Source organism: Antennarius striatus, chromosome 12, assembly GCF_040054535.1.
Source record: "Antennarius striatus isolate MH-2024 chromosome 12, ASM4005453v1, whole genome shotgun sequence".
Taxonomy (NCBI): domain Eukaryota; kingdom Metazoa; phylum Chordata; class Actinopteri; order Lophiiformes; family Antennariidae; genus Antennarius; species Antennarius striatus.
Window position 1 is genome coordinate 15,107,826 of NC_090787.1, and position 20,023 is coordinate 15,127,848.

Here is a 20,023-nt window from a genome sequence, read left to right on the forward strand (position 1 = left end):
TATTGGGCTGGACACTACAAACCATTCACCTCTTCTGAGACGTCTGGGTTGTCAGATGTAATGAAAGAAGTTATGAAAGTAAAACGCGCACTCATTATGTTTGGAAGTGGTTGAAAAGTGTTAGAGAGTTTTGCTCTTTAGCTTGTTAGCTTCTACTAGTATTCTGCCAGGTCTTGAGGTACAACACTCGACAGTCATGACCTCGACGAAGGAAGACACCTTATCCCCGGACGAACTGAGGAAAAGACTCTATCAAACTTTCAAGAATAAAGGAATGCTTGATACACTCAAAGTAAGCCATACCAGCAATTCCCCTTTGTCAACTTTATCCGCTTTTTAGAAACGTCTTCTGTTCTCTTTCACTCCTTTAATCCGACGCAGACTCAGCTTCGCAATCAGCTCATCCATGAGTTAAAGCAGCCATCTGTAACTGGGGGAGAACCAGTTCCCAGACCAGTTCGGATCAAATCTCATCCCAGTTTGGTTTTGGCCTGCAACAACATCGTAGCAGATCATCTCCGCTCCTCTCAGTATGAATACACCCTGTCTGTATTCTACCCTGAAAGTGGTTTATGCAGGGACAAGGTGAGTATAAACTCTATTTTTCTATTTAACAAGGAAAAAACAAGCTTGATTGCAGATTAATATATTATGTCTGTTCTGTTTTGGCAGGTTGCCATTAAAGACCTTCTTCATCTCCTTAATATTCATCCTCAATCAGACCTTTACAGATGCTTGGTAATTAATTTTATAGTTCGTCTTGTAAAATTCTCAATTGTTTAAATGAGAAAACGTATAAAGTGCTGTTACTAATAATGATGTTATATTTTTGCAGTCTTCAAACAAAGATGATAAAGGTATGTTCATTATGGGGTTTTTGTTTGTTTTATAAACTTTTATAAAATTGCTTCTTCCTCCACGACATTGGCTTTTACATGTTTTATTTTTACTTTATAGGGTTCCTCATCAACCTGCTAACTCAGTTAACACACCTTTATGCTCAGAAGTTGTGCCATGATGCTGACACTCAGACAGCCATTGAATTAAATTATGGAGACTCTCTTGGTATGATGAAATGTATTAAATTGTATGCTTTCTAGTAAATGGTTTTTACTGTCCTTTAATATTCTATTCTTCTATTCACAGTGGAGAAGATGAAAATGATTGACAAGGCATATGAGAACTTCAGTTATAGCGGAGACAGATGGTTTTCCTTTGAATCAAAACTGGATGCCTTTAGAAAAGATACTGAGGTACGATTGGAAGCTGAAATGAACGCAAAGGTAAATATATTTTTTTAAGATAATGGATCCCAAATACTTCAAGATTTAGGGATGGCTTATTTATAATCTGGTAGAGTTGTCTTGGTTAAGTGACTTAATCATCATGTTTGTTTTTTCTTTATATGTAAGATGCTGCATTTTAAAGATTTTGAAATTGCCAAAGTTAGGATGGAAGAAAAAGCAAATTTTCAAAAAGAATTTGATAAGATGAAGCAAGAGCTGGAAAGGACTTATGAAGTGAAGGCAAAGAGTTTGATGGACCGGGAGAAAAATGCTATTGATCGGTTGCAAAAACAACAAGAGGTAGGTCAATGCTAATAGAGTGTTGTGTCTTGTTTAATTTTTTGGAGAGAGTGACCTAATAAAATTCTGCCATTGTTAAAGTGTTGATTGGAATAATTTCCAGTTGTTTGAATTCACTTGATTTTTTTTCTCTTTCTTATTTTTTCAGATTGAAGAAAAGAATGTATACATGCAGAGACAATCGGTCCTGAAAGAAATCGAAACATTACGGAACAGAGAAAATGAGTTCAGGATCAGAATGGAATCTTTTGAAAAGTGAGAACTTTTTTTTAACCGTGTAAGTTAGTGAAGGGCATTTTCACTTTCACTGTGACGTCTGTTTGATAGAGAATGGTCATTTGTTTGGTAATAGGACATGTCAGATTCATGAGGAGAAGGTCAAGAACATTGAAGAGTTGCTGAGGAGGAGAGAACTGGCAGTGAAGACGATGGAGGACACACATGACCACAGGCTGAAGAATGAACTTTCTAAGTATGTAACAGGTTTGTTTTTGCTTTGTGTTGATGCTGCTTCTCTGTTGGTTACAAACACTTAGTCCTCTTTTTAATTACCTCCTCTTATTAGACATGGATCTAATCCTAATCCTAAACCACCCTCAATAATAGTACAGATGATAGAGATACAGCAACTGTCTTGAGTTTAAATGTATATATTAAAATTTATCATACACTGTGCACTGGCGTCGCTCCCAGAGTTTTCCCCGCCTCACGCCCTCAATCAGCTGGTATCATACAGTGCATGTGAAAGGAACTATCAACAAACTCTACAGGTTCATTTTAAATAAATCAGTACTCATGCGAAAAATAAAATGGTGTGGTAAACTTTAAACTCATGTAAAAAAAAAAATGCTGGTGGTTTTTATCATTCTTTCCTCATGTAAACTATTTCTATGATGGCCAAAGCACATCTTTAAACATCCCTTTCTCAAATGGAGCAATCTGTCAGAATTACAGAAATGTTAGATGAAGAAAATTGACAGAAAATATCCAGGTTTTGTCAGAACAGTTGATTTTACGACACTAATTTAAAATCTGACTCTACACGACATTAAGTTGTCTTTTGAAACCTTCTGTCGTTTCTCTATCACCTTGCTCTCGATGTTTTTTGCATTTCCTACTTCAGTCAGCTCAACGTCAAACTCTGCAGAAGCGTCGGACTGACACATTCATTTTGATCAGATGTGTTTTAGCAGCCGAATGTCTGTAACAAGCTGGGCAAGAAGTCCCCAGGACCCAGAAGTCTGTGGTTTCATGGTGTGATGATCATTTGGGACAGTTGTGCTTGGGAACCCTTTTATTTCCTTTTTTTTTCATTTTCACCCACTTTCACTGTCCATCTTCTTGTCAAAGTACCCATTCCAAACTTTCAGCTGTGCAGCAGTTATAATGTAATATATTCACTACAGTGTTAATGCCTCTTGATATGTTAGCATCACACAACCAGCGGATGTCACTGTTCTATAGGTTTAAGGTGAAACTTATATCCAGTATGTCCCATGCACATTAAAAATGTGAAGTCAAGATCTCCGGTTATGAATTTATTCCTTTCTGTGCTAAAATATTTTTCTTCAACTATTCTGAATTCTGTCACAGATGAACAATCATCAAAAAATATCAGCTAGCCATTAGTTTAGTTGGTTACACCCCAAATTCAGAAAAGGAAATTTGTCTGACTATGTTTATCATTTTGTTATCCCTTCAAATCTGTGTCTCTCATGTCACTTTTTGATATTTGATTTTTATTTCCTCCTCGAATCAGGTATCAGCTTGAGTTGAAGGAGGACTTTATCAAGAGGACAGAAAAACTCACAGAGAATGAGAACCGGAACAAAGGTCAGTATTTGGAATAATCCACATTTCTTGGGTGTTTGTGACTTCCCCCGTTTTGACTACAGTCACACCCTTTTTTTCCAGACGAAACTGCTCGTATCCAAAAAGAGGCCGCTGTAATTGATGACAGATTAGAGGAGCATAGAAGAGCATGTTCAGAGCTGACACGGCTGCAGGTGAACAACCCAAACCAGTCACAATAGTGTTAATTTCACACGTTTAATTTAGAACTCTGCAGAATATTTCAGGCCTACCTGATCAAATATGGAATATTCACACTGGCAGTATGGATTAAATCCCTAGTCTTATTTTGCCTGTCCTTTTCTTCCCCCCTCTGCTGTCTTCCAGGTTGAGCTAGATACAACGCAACAACAAGCTTCTCTGCTGACTCAGCAGAATGAGCTGTTAAGGGAAAGACTGGAGACCATGAGCGACTATTCCACTTTGAAAAGCAAGAAAGCCGAGCAGCAAGGCCAGCTGCGGCTGCTGAGGAAACAACTGGAGGAGGCCCAAGAGACAAATCGGCTTCTCCATGAAGGTGGGGGCTCTCTGCTGACATCACATTCCTCCTAGAAGTAAAGGCATGCTGCAGTTTTCCTATCGAGTTGACTGTACGAGTGTTGAGAAAAGGTTCATTTCTTCTGTTTTTCCTCGTTTGTCACACTTAAATGTTTCAGATCATCAAAAATTGTCATTTAAAACTTTAATTAGAGAAACGGACAATGTGAGTGCACAGAAAATCCGTGAAGATGAATCATTATTCAAAACCTTTTTCTGCTAGAGAACAGAATTCATGCTCCAATCGTTTGCAGTAAGCTTATTTTGATTTGCTTTTGATTCACCTTGAAAGTCTCACATGAACGCTATATTTGACCATTTTCTCTCTAATTGTGGGGGCTTGCAGTTCTCTTGACGACCTCTTGGATCAGTTGTCAATGTGCCACTCCACGTCTTTCATATGTGAATAATGGTTGTCACCATGGATCACTGGAATCCCAAATCCTTAGAAATGACATTGTAATCATTTCCAGACTGATATTTATGTCTTAGTTCCATTTTTTAACCTGGTTTTGAATTTTTGAATTTCTTTACATTCGGCGTTACATATAATTCATTCAATGAAAAGATTTTAGAAACTGCATTTAGAGTGATCTGAGTTGGGCCTTATTGTCAGTGATGGAAGATGCAGTGTTCTGTGAAGCATTATGTTAGCTTGTCCCTCTGTTTCTGGCTCCACTAAGTCTTAGTGAATGTGTCTTGCCTGCCAGTGTGGGGCCTCTGTGCTGTATTTGCAGCTTTATACACATATCTCTATTGAGAAGCCAGTGAGGGAATGGGAAGTGGAGTAAAGGGGAGCCCACACCGGACATAGACAGAGGGCTTCCTTTTCTATGGCAGACATCCAAAACTTGACAGATCTCTGAAGGATACAGTATTCTTCCTGTTACAGGAAGGGATTGGGGAGCAGTGCAACGCTCCCCTTGTTTCTATGAAAAAGCAGCAATCTGGATCTGAGCCTCTTTACTGCCATCGTGGTGAGATCTATGTAGCTATAAATCATCAGCTGGAACACATTAAAATTACAACTTGAATCAGAACGACTGTGGTGTATCACCAGGTGTTTTTCCATCAGATGGCTCTCCCACCGATGTGGTCGTTGAACTGGATGCGTTATATATGATGTTTGATGCTGATGACCCTCCTTTCAGATTTGGGTAAGCCATCTAAAGAGCAGCTGGCCTTGCAGATGGAACTACGGAGGCTGCAGAGTGCTCACAAGCTGGAGATGGACGAGTTGGAAAACCAGAAACAGGTGCTGCAGGCACAGCTCCAGAGTGAGGTCAGTCACATCACACCCACCCGGTGACTGTGGGAAACTATGTGCTCAGCTTTTTGCTTTTTTTTTTTTTCCATGAGATTTTGCCTACCTTTGCAGAAGTTCTTGTGTAATTGTGATTTCTGTTGACCTGTCATCTGTTGTTTCCTGCAGGTAGAGCGGTGCGCTCAGCTCAGCACTCAGTTAATAGAGAATGAGGAGCAATCACAATGGATGAATAAACACGTGCAAGAAATTAAGACGCAACTTCGCCAAACTCAGCAAGGTACACAATGACTGGACACGCATGTCTGCCACATCTTGGTTTGATCAGTCACAGTGAATCATACAGTTGTCTGTATGGCGTTATATTAAGTATTTTTTTAAATTATGATGTTGACGTCATTTATAAGTTTTATAAAGTGATTTCCACCCTTGGATCCTGAAAATCTACTGAACATCTCAAAGAACTTTTTATAAAATTAAATTCATATAATAACCACAAAGGAGAGGAATTCACTTTATAGTAATAGCATGCAGTAGATCCTTGTAGTAAATGCATGTAAAGGCTTTTTAGTTGTAGCCACCCTCTTTCCTGGATTGTGCTCTTAAATGGTGGTTGGTCTTCTTTAGGGTTTGTTCAAGTCTCCTATTGTTTCCTTCTGTTTCTTCTCTCCCTTTCTTTTGTGTGACCCATGTGATGATGGCAGCTCTTGAGAATGAAGTGCTGCGCAACCCCAAACCTTCACTTGTTGATCGCTCAGTGTTGGAGCTGAGCGCTAACAAGCTGGTTCCTCCTGACATCTATATGAATAGAGCACTGCTGAAATCCAGGGCGGGTTGTGATGATGTTTGTGAAGCAGGTGGGTCTGCGCAAGAACGCAAGCTGCGTTGGTTTGACTCTCCAGACACCAAGGCGCGCATCCAGGAGCTGCAGCGGGAGGCTGAAACGTTAGAGGAAGCCTACAAGAACCACCAGCAGAGGGCAGTACACTCCACCGTCACCCACAAGCTCCACACACGACCGATGTCACCTCATCAAGCACATACTTCATATCGTCCTGATTCTCCTCTAAGAAAGCACAAGTCTCACCTTCCACCGTCACGTTCATCTCACAAATCAAAGATTTCATTCAGACCTCTGTCTCCAAAGAATATCAGAGGCCTCTCTTCAGACACCTGTAACACTGGACCGCCTGCACAGCCGAGGGCGACACTCTCACAGGACACATTCCAACCCCAGAAGGCCACGGTTTCAACTGACCACAGTCTGTACTCAGTCACTGAGCCTCTGTTTCAAAGAGATGGACAACACAAAGGCAAACACAGAGCTCCGTCCGCACCACCCTCTGCATCTAGAAACAACCTTCGCAAGGACATTTCAGAAGGTACCTTCAAAATGCTTCAACCTGTGACAATGTGTAACAACAGATGAGATGCATGAACCTCTTAAATGCCAAGAATTAAGTGATTAAACATTTATTTTACCTGCTCTCATATACTGCACATGACTAATTATATTACAGTATTTTCCGCACCACAAGGCGCACTGAATTATAAGGCGCATTGTCGGTTTTTGAGAAAATTACAGGCTTTTAGGGGCACTTTATAGTTCGGAAAATACTGTAATGCTTCACAATATAGAAACAAATCCCATGTTTTTATGTCAGTTTATTCCCATGACTGTTTTTCTAACGTGGCGTCTTTTCTACTTGATAGAAGCAGCTGCGTCTCAGATGGCGTTCTTGAAGCTGTCGCCTGACAGAAAGCTCCCGTGTGCGCCCCCCCAGATTGAGGTGGGGAGCTCTGATGACTTGTCCTCTGAGCTCAGTTCACCTCACAGTCCTCAAATGAAGAGCACAACACGAGACCAGTCCAGGTACCAGTATTAGAAATAACAAAAATATTCAATCCACTTTATTATGTTTAATTGTTAATATGTTGTTTATCAGCTGTTTAAAAAAAATAGGTCAAGCCAGAACAGAGCGCAGAGCTCAATACAACACATCTCACAAGTGTTTTTCCCAAATCTAACAAAAATATTGATTTTACTGGCAGGCTCAGAGTTATTCAAACCCTCAATAACAAGCACCTGCAATGATTTGCAGAAACTCATGCTGCTCTGACCTGCTTCAAACATAATTCAAATTCATACAGCAGGTACTGGCAGCTTTCCTGAGGAATCTCAGCCTCATGGGTAAAGACCTGTAGTTCTGTTATGTTGTTTATGTGCTATAGCCTCTTACCTCAAACCCCACCAGAGATTTCTGAAGGGATTCAAGTCAGGCAACTGTGACGGATTTTCTTGAAAAATCCAGGACTTCTTCTGAACCGGTTTATTTTTTATTTTTATTTTTTGAAGTTGTATTTTAAGTGGGATCCTTACAGGTGTCTTTTACGATTTCCTGATACTTGATGGATTCCATCTGACCCTCTAAATGCTGTGGGTTTCCAGTGTCTGAGAAGGCAAAGCGTCCTCAGAGCATCACAGAGTCAATCCCGTGTTCCTCTGTAGGTAGGGTGTTCCTGCTGAAGACTAATTCCCTCATGTTTTGCTTGCGTTCTGTTTCCAGTCCAGCAGAGCTACAGCCTGTTCTCTCCACTGCAGAGTCTTCCCCACAGCCTGAGAAAATAAGTCTTCAGGATCTCACAGGGATTTGTTCAGGTACTCTAAACTGCTACCTGTTTTTTTTTTTCTTTCTTTAGTGCCCTGTAGGTTTATTTTTGTCATTTAAGAACCCATTTGAAATGTTCTGATGTTTTTATGTACCACAAGGGACTGAGTTTTTAATTAGTGATATACTGCATACAGGATAAAGTTGTTCAACTGTATCACTGTGCAGAATAAGAATAAGTTTATGCTTAAACCGGGATCATGGAATAACCAGTAGAGTTGCCACCAATCTTGGCAAATGCCCAGCAGGGGGCATTTGGGCGAGTCCATTTAAAGTATCACTTATGTGATTAATGAAAATTTTGAATCGATACAAAATAATAAAGATACCCAGAACAGGAGTAACATACTGTATTTGTATAACAAATAGTAGCTTTGTGTAACAACTGTATTACCAGTGTAATACAATTGTTGAGGCTTGAAAAATAAAAGTGAGAATAACTCAAGCAGAGAAAGACTAGAAAGATCTGACTGGAAATTTTCAGAATACAATTTTATTTTTTTACAACGCTCCTAGTATGGGCATCGAACCAAATCTGCACCAACGATTACTACTACAAGGCCTCTTGTTGAATGCTTCACATGTATTTCAGGAAACCAAGTTTTATCATAACTTGGCCTCATGTAATGAGATTATGGCCAATAACATAATAACATATCCATTTTTTTGCTTTAGTGGTGCAGCTAAATATTTAGTCATTAGATTGAAGGACATAAAGCTGCTTGTCATCCTTACAACAGTGGCAGGTTGGTTCTGAGTGAGCTGGCTGCTGGGATACATGAATGTGTGTAACAGTGTTAGTTTCAATTTACTCACACATATACAGTACAAATGTTTGGATTTTGTAAAAGCTGTTTTTTAATGAGTGTGTGACCAGCCTCCAAAGTGTCCTTTCAGTGGCCCCTCACAATGGTGAAAATGAAGGGCAGCTGATTATGTATTCTGTGCCGGTTCTCTGGCCCTGTTGCATTATTGTGGAACATAAAAGATCTCTTTGTACGTGTCTCCCTCCAGAGCCCAGCCACATTCCGGAGCTTCTCCTGGACACTGTCGTCGCTCTCTCTGAGGAGGCCCCCAATGGCCCCACTAGCCCCCACCCTCCCAGACTTCCAGGAGACGCTGTGGACCTCCATGGTGGAGAAGGTGAGTTGCTGGTCCTCCTCTGTTGACTCCAAATGAAAACCTTTTGCTATTTTCAATTATACAGCATCAATTTGAGCGTCTGGTCCTCATTGTGGTTTTCATCATTAACTCACTAATTTAACTCTTGTCATTCCACTCATTTTTGAAGAATTTCCACATGCCTCAGGTGAATCACCTCCAGGAGAAGATGCAGAGGATGAGGAGCAGAGGTGGAAAAGGGAGCAAAAGGAAAGACAAGAACGAAGAGAAAGGGCGAGAGAGGAGGCCAGAGAGAGGGAGCAGCAAGAACTTGAAAGGCTGGAAAAAGAAATGGTAATGATTATCTCGCAAAACTCTTCCAGAGACACCTCTCTCTGATGAAAGTTCACCGTATCTTCATCTAACCAGCGTCTGAAAGAGGAGGATCAACAAGCCCAGGAAGAAGAGGAAGAGGAAGACAATGCAATTAAGATAGATGAAGAGCAGAAAGAACCGGTGGACAAACACGGACAGACTGAGTCCAAAGAAGAAAATCCACTAGAGAAATACATGAAGATGGTTCTGGAATCAAGAGAGAAGCAGCAAACACAGGCGAGTTACACACACATTTTTGAATATGCTCTGAAAGCTGGACTTGATTTCAGAGAATCTGTCCAGTGTGTTAAACAGAACTTTAATTTTTCAGACGCCTGCGAGAGAAGAAAGACAAACGAGCCCAGAAGCCAAGAGTTTGTTCGATGAGAAAGACGACAGGTAACTAAAAACCAGCCAGACAGACTGGAAGAAGAGATTAATGGCTTCATATAAGAACACAATAACTTTGGTTTTCTAATTTTAAAAAATACTGCTATAATAAAGTAGATTAAATATATTAGGTTAGATAATAGTCCCTCATAACAAAAAGAATGTGGTTTCATCTCCTCTTTTTTTTTTAATGTAACTTGTTCTGGAATTATGTTGTCTTAAGGTTGAGTTTGTTCTGTTTTTGGTTTTGCTTTTTACATTCCTGGAGGCTTTTACTTAATTAACATGATCTGGTTTTCCCAGCATTGCAGCAGACTCACACAAGGATGAAGATGATGATTTCTGGTGAGCCTGTTGGGCTGCAGTTCAACCATAAACGACTGCATTTCAGGTTGTGTGACTTTGTACTACTTTACCAGGTGTTAAGCATTTATTTTTTTTCTATTTCATAATTCTTTTTTCCATTATTGTATGTTTTACACTTTTTATAAAACAAGAACTGTTTGATTAAATTATACTAGACTGATTTACAATAACGATTGCAATAACCTCACCATACGAAACAAAAGAAACACAACAGAGAAGTTTATCTTATTTTAATTTTCATAAAAAACAGTAAACAGGCCAGTTGAGTAATGTCATAACAGGGTTGCCAGTCAGACAGGATGCTGGATTGTTGTCCTCCTGGTGATTGATGGGTAGCGTTTGTTCTTAGGTATTTGGTTCATTTAACAGGATACGCAGCATACGAAGATGAGATTCAATGAACATTACCTTCATTTACATCTGATTATTTGTCCTGCAGAGAACTGTGCAGGCGTGTACTACAATATCTACAGACATTGAGTAAAACACTAGGCAGAGACCTCCATCGGCATTGATACTTTGGTTGAATTTACTATTTAGATTTTTGTATGATCTTTGTACATGACTCGTGAAGCAATGGTTATTTGAAAATTGAAAAATCAGTAATTTAAAGGAGGCCTTGACATAAAACAGTCAAGCAAAAAAAACCACTGTAAAAATCATGAATAAAAGAACCTAAAAAAAAAGCTAACTAAACTACGTCAAGTCGATTAAGTAAGAAAGGAAACGGGCAAACACTGCCTACTACTGATGTCAGCAAACACAACTGTACATCATGTCACTGCAGTAACAATTTTCTTCATGCAACAAAGATATCGTTATCTCTGTAACACAACTAACAAAAAAAAAAGATTACATGAGTAATTATGTCAGCATTAGGACATTTGCACAACAAAAATGGGTGCAAATATTAAAAAAAAAAAAAAAAAAGTACAAACAACTGGTTTAATATCCAAAATAACAAAAAACAAAAGTTCTTGACTTTTAACAAGTTAACACTTTCACACCATCAGCTAGATTGTTTTTCAGAGTACCATTGCATATGGGACACATTGATAATCATATATCACTATGATCAGGCGCAATGAAAAACACGTATGCGGGTTCACAAAGTTCTCTTCGTTGGCAAGCCTTCATCCGTTTTAATTTGCATAAATGAATACACATGGACCAGACGGTTAAGGTTAAATATTTGTTGGCAGCAGTCTGCATTGAGCAAGCGAGTTATTCTTGTGGAATTATGCATTGAATTAAATCCTAAAATATTGCAGTATGTAGAAGAGCTCCTGATGTGTGTGCTTGGTTTCATTAACACATGCTGTGAGTTTGAGGCATTTACAATTAAAATCTATTTGAACAAGCATGAGTTGTTTGTTCCTGTAATTTTTTTCCCCCCTACAGGCTGTTGTGCACATCTGAGGTAGTGTTAATGTAGACCATGAGTGTTCTGAGGGACTAAGTAGCTTCATAACCAAAATTAGAATCTACAACCAATAATGTATAATTATCACCGGGATTAAGATTCCATTAAACACATGAACCAAAACAACATAACTACTTCCTCTAAATAAATCCCCTCCTTCTTGACTGAAGTCATGTGACATGCCTTCTTCTGTCAGTACATGACAAGCTTCTACAAGTGGTATGCTAACTCTGAATAGCTATAAGGCCTTATATGTAGTGTTTAATTAATATACAGTTATAGAAAGAGCAACAATAATAACACATTCCCTTGATGAAAACTGGCTGCCATTGTTCAAATAGAAATAGCCAGGCTAAAACAACAAACTGTCATTGTTACCCTTTGTATAAGAGTCGTGCAATGTTTGAAGCTGCACCAGCAAAATAAAAAAATGTTACATGCTTCCTTCAGAAACATAAAAAAAACAACAGAAAGGAAATTTGTAATTGCATTTCCAAAACACTTGTTGGTGAGTTAGTAAAGGGAGCAGCACAGATGCATTAGTCTGTTAGGAGCATGGTTAGTAATGCACAGCATCAGAGCAAACCGGCAGGATATTTTAGCTGAACATCGTCTTGGTCCAGTGGGGCCACAGTAGGTCGGCCACAGTGTCTGTGTATCTGTGTGTGGGTGTGTATTGAGAGTAGGAGGTGGGTAATGTCCTTATGTGTAGGAATTGAGGCAATCCTTGGAGCGTGAGGTGATGTCCTGCAGCTCCCGCTCTTCCTTCATTTTGATGTCTTGGTAGGCATGCATTTGACTGGCATCCTTAAGGTAGGCCCAGTTTGCTGAGAGAATCATGAGGAAGTGGATCTGGAAGAGAAGGGTGAGGTGGATGGCAGGTGAGCATGTCAGAGATGCAAAGCAAGCTACAGGAATCAGAGGTTCATCACAGACGTACACAAAGTTTTTAAAAGGCCGAACGCACAAAGGTGACGAAAGATCACTGGAAAGACAATTATTTGAACATAGTTACAATTATGAACGCTGGAGTTACGTCGCTATCGTCCTACGAGACGACATGAGAGAGAACAATTTAAAAGCGTGAGAATGGAAGAAAAGTGAGCAGTTTGTGCATGCAAGTTTACAGCAGCTGTGTAAAAGCTTGAGGTTAGTGCAAAGCGTGAGCTTAATTTTGTGAATCTGACCCTGATTCATACAGTTGTATTTTATATCGCCACAGAACTTAAAGAAACAAGACAAAGTAGAAATACTTTTGTAACAAAGATTGTTTATTTTATATCGAAAGTAAAAGCTACAGTCCTGAAAACGTAGGATAGAATTAAATACATGAAATATAAAGTATAAGTAACTAAAACAGAAGATTCTGGAAAACGTAAGCATGTAGGCTCAGTGTTAAGATAAGACAAATGGCTCTTTAATGGCACTTTGATAAAGAATGAAGGAAAATATATGAAACAAAACAACTTCAGAGCTGAGGCTATACCAGCTTCAGGGCTCATCGAAAAAGAAAAAAAAAAAGCTTCACGCTACTCTAAAATTAGACACTTTTTTTATGTAGACATGAAATTAAAGTGAGGCTTAGGGCCTCATGTACGCCTGGTACTGGACTAACCTTTCATAGCGTGCTGTGCTAGGTATATGCAATACACCCAACTCTACAATAAACACCACCGGGAATCATCAGGCTCCTCAGCATTATACAGTTGAAAGTTGTTTTAGTTGAGTCTAGGAGCCAACTTGAAACAAAATACATAATACTGTAACACGGGTTTCATGGGTCGTATCAGAATAGGGAGGAAAAATAAAAAGGACGAGGACATGCTGTACTTGACCACGGGTTGTAACGAGTCCTTTTTACAAATGTATCACTAGAATTCCTCCTCACAAAAAAAACTGCTAATCTGTTCATCAGAAACTGAACACTTGAGAAAACCGTCAGTATTTGTCCTTCATCAACACTGGCTGCAGTTTGGATCTTTTTTTTTAACCAAACCTCAGATTGATTTTATTTCAGATTATTGTAAAATTGTAGTTTGTGCACAAAACTGCAATTCAGCCCTGATGCAGCTGAAGCTCATCCTGTTATGTGAGGTACATGTTAAATACTGTAGTTCCTTATTTTAATCTGAAATACTTCTGCACTTAGCGGAGGTCAAAATGAACCTCACACATTGAAAACATAAATAACACTGTTGTGGATTTCTAGCTGTGCACATTTCTGTAGAATCTGACGGTGACAAACATCTGTAAATAAATCTAAAGGAAAGCAGAACAAACCCAAATCTGATGGCAACTGTCAGGTGGCCCTGGACAAGCAATATCCCTGGATACCAAATACAAAAGTGGCATGCAATCAGCTATGTACACTAATGGAGAGATGTTTGATTTTTCTATTCTCAGTTGTGTTTTTTTTAGTTTATTTTTTGTCAGTGGCACCTGTCTCTACTCAGTGCAGCCCCAAACGCCACACCAGGCTCTTAAAAATGGTTTAAAACTTAGTGCAGCAGTCTTCTCGACTCTTAAACTTCAAAACAGCAAAGTTATAAGTAGTAGCCATCATGTAGATCAGCTGGTGGAAGAAAACAGAAAAGGTTGTAAGCCAACATGCAGGTGATCTCCTCATCATCAGTGCTGTGGTTTTGTTAATTTAGTGAAGTGACCAACCATTTTTAAAAATAGGAAGTTTACAAAACAACTTTGATTTGTGGTTCAAACTTCGTTAAAAACATGTTTTTTTTTTATTTTTTAACACAGAAAAGCAATCCCATGACACCCTCCTCCAACCATACTAAAATAGAGAGCAGGGCTGTGTGCCTCTAAGCAGATGGTAAAACAGCAAATGGAATCAGAGCCTTTATGTAATCTTCCTTAGTGTGTTTACATGAACCGTATGGGAATGAGGAGAGAAGCACTCGACACATGAGCTGCTGATACAAACTGTACAGAGATGGACTGAAGGGAGAATGGAGGGAATGAAGGGAAGCTTACCAGAGCGATCACAGTGGCTCCAGCCCCGGCGCACGCTACGATGTACAGGTGATAAGACAGGTAGAACTGGAGAAAGAAACAAGCAGTATCGATTGTTGCTTTATTAAAAAAAAAAAAAACTACATGTCCACATTGTGCTCCTCTGTTCTCCACATGCTGGTGTGTTCTTGGCATTTGAATGAGTGTGTGTGAAAATCTCACCTCACTAGTGTTGCAGATGTCCCCTAGCACACTTCCACAGGCCTTGCCTGGCGTAGCATTCCATGGGATAATCCCTGCAGCAGTGAAAATTAAATGGGTTTCATGTACATTTATATTCAGTGTACCACAGAAATAGCTATGACACCTTGTCAAGTACTGAGTCCAACAACTGAGTCTGTTGTGGTTTTTGAGGCAGTTTGTCAGCTCCAATACTGTTTGCATCAAAAATGTGATTCTGTTAAGTCTAGAGAATAACCCCTGATGATGCCATCAGGCTCAAACTTGGAGTTGGAAGTGAGATGTTGGGGTGGTTCTTGAAGAAAATCCTGTTATGTTTTTATTTTATCAGTTAGATTTTGGGGAAAATAGGTGAGGTAGTTTTTCCACATTTATTTGTAGAAACACGGTTTCCAAATCTGAAGACAGATCAATCAAAGCAGTAGAAGATTAGGAAAGAAGAAAAATGTGCTTGATGTTCATAAAAGCTGATTTATTCACCCATTATTACTGATTATTATCTCGCGAATTATTGTATCTTAGAGCTGTTTTATTTTCAATTATTCAAAAAAAAAACCACTTTGGTTGAACCAATCAGAAAACACATTTAACAAATGATGAGGACTCAAACATTTAAGTGAAACTAAGCGAGTTGGATTCCTGGACTCAGTGACATTCTCTTACCGTACTGACGAACATCCACGCAGATGGACTCGGTGTCGTTGATGGTGGAAGACCTCATGGTGGCACAGGTGGACCACATGTTGTAGAAGAGGAAGACCGGCACAGCAGAGAAGCCGAAAACGCCGAGCCAAGCCACGCCCAGGATGTACGTCAAGAACACAAACTGAGGACGCCAAAACGTCACAATGTTAGCAGTGTCAAAAAAAACGTCCCACCTCGTTCCTGTGACGTGTCTGCATTAAATCTCAGCGCATACGTTATGAAGTCCTTGTGTTTCAGGCTGTGTTAACATACCATTCCACTGATGCAGCGTCCACAAATGGTGGTCTTAAACTCGCTGTGCAGCTCCTTGACAGCACTGGTTGTATAAAATCCTTCAGCCAAGAGAATGATCCCATATAGGAAGAAGAATGAAGCGATGCCATAGATGACATACTGCATCAGCTGTATTCTGTTGAAGAGGGAAAGCCACACATACAGTATATTTTAGTTGACACCACAAATAGATTAAAAACGAAGAAAAAAATTAGACTAAAACTAAAAATGTCAGGTAAAATATATGCATTGATGTGTCACTGTCTCCTGTGGAAATACCTACAAACAAAAATTTGGGCATATTTGCATGCCATCTGTAAAACACCAGTAATCGTGAACAGATGGTAGTAATTGTGATAGTGGTCCAGCTTCTCTAGGGTGCAGATGAAGACAGGCGCTAAGCCCAAAAGTGGAGATAACAGGTGGTCCATGTCTCTGGAAATCATCTGCCAAGAAACAGCCTGGCTCTTTAGACATCTTAGATTAAACAGTGCACTCCTAATCTCCAGCAACATAAAATATGCGGAGTCCTGCCATTCCTCTTTTATTGACTAGACAAACAGATGCACTTTAAAAAAATGTCTATATTAGGACATTTCTCCAGGATAACGTGAATGTGGGAGATGGGATCGACTAAAAATAGCCCACATAAAGCTAAACTTTACAAGCATTAAAAAAGTTATCTCTCTTAAATGCAAGTCTCTCTTTATTGTGGGGTTTTTATGGATACATTCCCTTTGAGCGTAATGTGTAATGAATGCGACATTAAACACACGATATTTTATATGCTAACTATTTGTTAGTTTTGCTTGTTTCTCAGTAAAACACTTACACGTCAGTCAGCATGGCGTGGTCGCTGGTGACTTTAGAGAAGTGACTTTCCAGGATGGTCACGGTGCCCGTCAGAGCCACATGACCACATCCACAAAACAGGGCGACGCCAGAGAAGCAGAGGATTGTAGCCACTAGTGACGCATATGGCACGCCGCCTAAACATTTGATGCAGCACTCAAAGCAACCTGGAGAAACACAACAGAAAAACTGGGTATTAAGTGTTTTACAACAAATATTTTGACTTTAAAAGGTCACACAGTAGATTCTGTGATAAAATCAGGCTTCAGTTCCTTATAAGGGATTGTTTTATCTTGCAGAACAGGAAGTGATCTCAGGGGAATTAGGCACAATATGAATACTCATAAATTAATCCATTTATCCATCTAATCTTACTCCAAACACAAGAAAGCAGCAGGGTGCATGATGCATGTTCAGAGTATATAATGTATTTCACCATGCAGTATTCTGTGATTCACTAAGACTCATTAAAGAACACAGGACTGACTTTTAAAGAACCAACTCATCCTGCTTGAAGCAGTTTGTTTAGTGAGGCTGTGGCTTTTACAGCCGTCACATCCTCGGACGTTCCATCTGACGACTCATCATTCCACTTAAGGGCCCTAATGACCTTGCAGCAGGTCACAGGGCGGCTGCCAAGTTGAAATGGAAATCGAAGGCAACTCACAACGAAGGAATGAAGCGACCCACAAAACTCATGAAATGTGTTCTTATGCTTTGTGAAACTGAGTCAACACAAGGTCTGGAGATGCATGTGATCAAACCACAATGTGTTTCCAATCCAATTCACATGTGGCCAACGGATGTTGTTTAGTCATAGGACACTCAGGTCAATGGCTTGTAATGATTAAAGCCTTAAAGACACACTAAGGGTATTTTAAACTGTTAATATCAACGCTTCACATAAAAAATGGTTCAAATGACAACGTGTAACTGAAAAACCCACAGAGGATCATCGACTGTACTGCTCTCCTCAGCTGTATGGAGTATTTAAACGATTTTAAGCTCATTGTTTTGGTTTTTGTGTACCAAAGTATTACATGTTGGTACACTAACATGGCACATCTGCATCTGCAAAAAGAAGCCATTATAAATTAGAAAAAAAAAATATCACTTGAATTTTGTGCACTACCAAACCAGCATCAAGCTTCTGTGTCGCCGCATCAGTGAACGAAGTGGAGAATCAAATAGTGCATACAAAACCAGAGCACAACAGACTCAATAATAGCTTTTATATACATGTATTTGTATCAGGAGCCAAAAACACATCTACAAATACATTTCTGCTCCTTTTCTAATTGATATAAATAAGTAACTACAGTATTTTCCACACTATAAGGCGCACCTAAAAGCCCTTTAAATTTTCTCAAAAACCGACAGTGCATCTCATAATCCAGTGCACCTTATATGTGAAAACAGTTTTAAAATAAGCCATTCATTGAAGGTGGAGCCTTATAGTGCAGAAAAATATTACAATCTACATTATAAACAGGTTCCACTGATCCCAAATGGCCAAAACTTCTACTTTTGGGTTTTGGATTTGAGAATTCATGCATGAAAAAGCAAGAATTCCTTCATCCAGTGCGTCATCAGTCATGTGGAGAAATGTGCTTATATTTATAGATTCTCATGCCTGAACCCAGGCAGGAAGAACATGAAATAATGTTCAAGCTGTTTTTATAAAATCATCATGACTGATGACTTGAGTTATTAATGATGCTCATATCTTCACAGATAAGCCTGCCTAAAGAGATGAGTCAAACCCAACCGGGGAGTCAGAGCAGCACTCACACACAGTAACAGTTGTAATGATTAAACAAGCATGACACTTTCATGACTTCATAGTCGATAAATACCAATGACTGTGGTATGAATGTGAAGCCAAAGTTACACCCTGATGCATCATATTCTTGTTTCTTTAATGCACAATGACGGAAAGAAAAAAAAGTGTATTCAATGAATTTAAAATATTTCTTCTTACTAGAGTGAGGTGAGCAAACCTGAAAGTTCATGTGTGTTCATGTTTGTCCTGTCAAAGGAAAATGAAAACAGATCTACTGCCGCTGGGCCGATTCTCCTGCAGTCAGACGCTTCATCCTGGCTCTTTGAGGGACTGAGCACACAGAGGCAGATAAAAACATGTTTGTCCCATGGTGAGTGGACAGGGGTTGCCATGACAGCATTGCTACCCTCAGCTCAATGAGGGTGCTCACAGCTGAGTAACTAACCTGTACCTCAGGCTGCAATTATCTAAAGATGATCCTAGAAAGGATGAACGAGCTGCTGGGAGTCAGAGCGCCACAGGATACGGTCTGTGTTTGCTAGAAGTCAGCTCCCACAGTTGATTTAAAGCAAAGCAATTAAATGTTTCTATATAAAAAGTGTGATGAGGGTTGATATCAACTATCAAAGCTCTCATATTAAACAGCCCAACACTGATAGAGCCAATAGCAAAGAGTCAGACTGCTTTACTGTGAACATATATGAGTGAAATTGAATGTGACATGAAAATCAACACGCCTGTCTGACTCATCAAGTGTCTGTTTGGTTTCGACCCTCCGCCTAGAAATGTGTCACTGTCCCCATTAGATAAGCTGTCGAAACGCTGATAGCGCCGCGCTGCACGCCGTGACATCACGACAGTCTGCCTTGATTGCCTTGAATTTCAATGAAAGTGATAATCTGAGACAAATAATACGTGAGCGCAGATAAGGATGTCTATGTGAAATGTTTCTGAGCATTCTTTAAACGAGGCCAGGCCGACCCGACCCTCCCCTGCAGCAGTCATGGGGGGGGGGTCACACTGATACATCACCATCCATCAGGTTCATCTCTTTCTCTTGGAGAGACAAATCATGCCTTATACCTGAAAGCCACCAAATAAATTACAAATTTATATATGTGTTTGATTAGTTTTCCATCTCTCCCTCGGTGGAGAAATGTGAATTATTTCCTGTTAACTTAAATAAATCTTTGATGGTGTCTCGGTCAGAGCTGTCAGCAGGTTAGTACGACTGTTCTGGCTCAGAGGATGGACACCAGGACATGGACAGACCCACTCATGTTCACAAAGGGCCTTTTTGAAAACATTTGTGTTGGTATGACATTTGAAGCCCGTCACCACGTTTTCAAAACCTTCTCCACTAAGGACGATAACGGGTTAAAGGGATAATCCTCCGTTTGATAAAGTCTATTTGGTTTTTTTGCCGCTGTGTGGATGAGATTTATAAAATGTGATTGTTTGCTGATTAACCCGTAGCTGGATTCTGCAATTAGATAAAAGGATGTTATAATATGAATATCTGATAGATTGTATCAGTAATCTGACTATCCAGGTAAGTACAGAGTTCATTTCACTGAGTGGAGTGTTTGGGTTTTCAGGGGTCACCAGCTGGCAGACAATCCATGGGGGGGGGTTTCA

General features: G+C 39.7%; 2 protein-coding genes across 6 annotated transcripts in view; one reads left to right on the forward strand and one right to left on the reverse strand.

The window, feature by feature from the left end:
• Positions 1-14,614, forward strand: ofd1 (OFD1 centriole and centriolar satellite protein). Of its 3 annotated transcripts, XM_068329676.1 has the most exons (23): positions 1-292; positions 382-585; positions 673-738; positions 836-857; positions 958-1,065; positions 1,147-1,283; positions 1,413-1,586; positions 1,735-1,841; positions 1,939-2,058; positions 3,346-3,419; positions 3,501-3,592; positions 3,765-3,954; positions 5,126-5,256; positions 5,407-5,518; positions 5,943-6,620; positions 6,952-7,111; positions 7,806-7,897; positions 8,922-9,050; positions 9,199-9,362; positions 9,438-9,620; positions 9,715-9,782; positions 10,077-10,164; positions 14,320-14,614. In XM_068329676.1, the coding sequence occupies exons 1-22, from the start codon at positions 197-199 to the stop codon at positions 10,120-10,122; spliced, it is 3,153 nt and encodes a 1,050-aa protein (XP_068185777.1). In that variant the 5' UTR covers positions 1-196; the 3' UTR covers positions 10,123-10,164; positions 14,320-14,614. The 3 variants fall into 3 exon arrangements, with proteins under 3 accessions (XP_068185777.1, XP_068185778.1, XP_068185779.1); XM_068329677.1 differs by lacking the exon at positions 14,320-14,614 and having other exon boundaries at positions 9,217-9,362; positions 10,077-10,224; XM_068329678.1 differs by lacking the exon at positions 14,320-14,614 and having other exon boundaries at positions 6,096-6,620; positions 10,077-10,224.
• gpm6bb (glycoprotein M6Bb) overlaps positions 10,355-20,023 on the reverse strand; it is a 26,610-nt gene continuing 16,941 nt past the window's right edge. For 2 of the 3 annotated variants that reach the window (XM_068329680.1, XM_068329679.1), the window contains exons 2-7: positions 16,583-16,769; positions 15,730-15,886; positions 15,436-15,598; positions 14,755-14,828; positions 14,554-14,619; positions 10,355-12,414 (exon numbers count right to left, since the gene is read on the reverse strand). In XM_068329680.1, the coding sequence (XP_068185781.1) occupies positions 12,265-12,414; positions 14,554-14,619; positions 14,755-14,828; positions 15,436-15,598; positions 15,730-15,886; positions 16,583-16,769 (797 nt within the window). In that variant the 3' untranslated portion in view covers positions 10,355-12,264. Of the gene's footprint in view, positions 12,415-13,560; positions 14,135-14,553; positions 14,620-14,754; positions 14,829-15,435; positions 15,599-15,729; positions 15,887-16,582; positions 16,770-20,023 lie in introns of those variants that run through there. The other variant, XM_068329682.1, reaches the window with a different exon arrangement.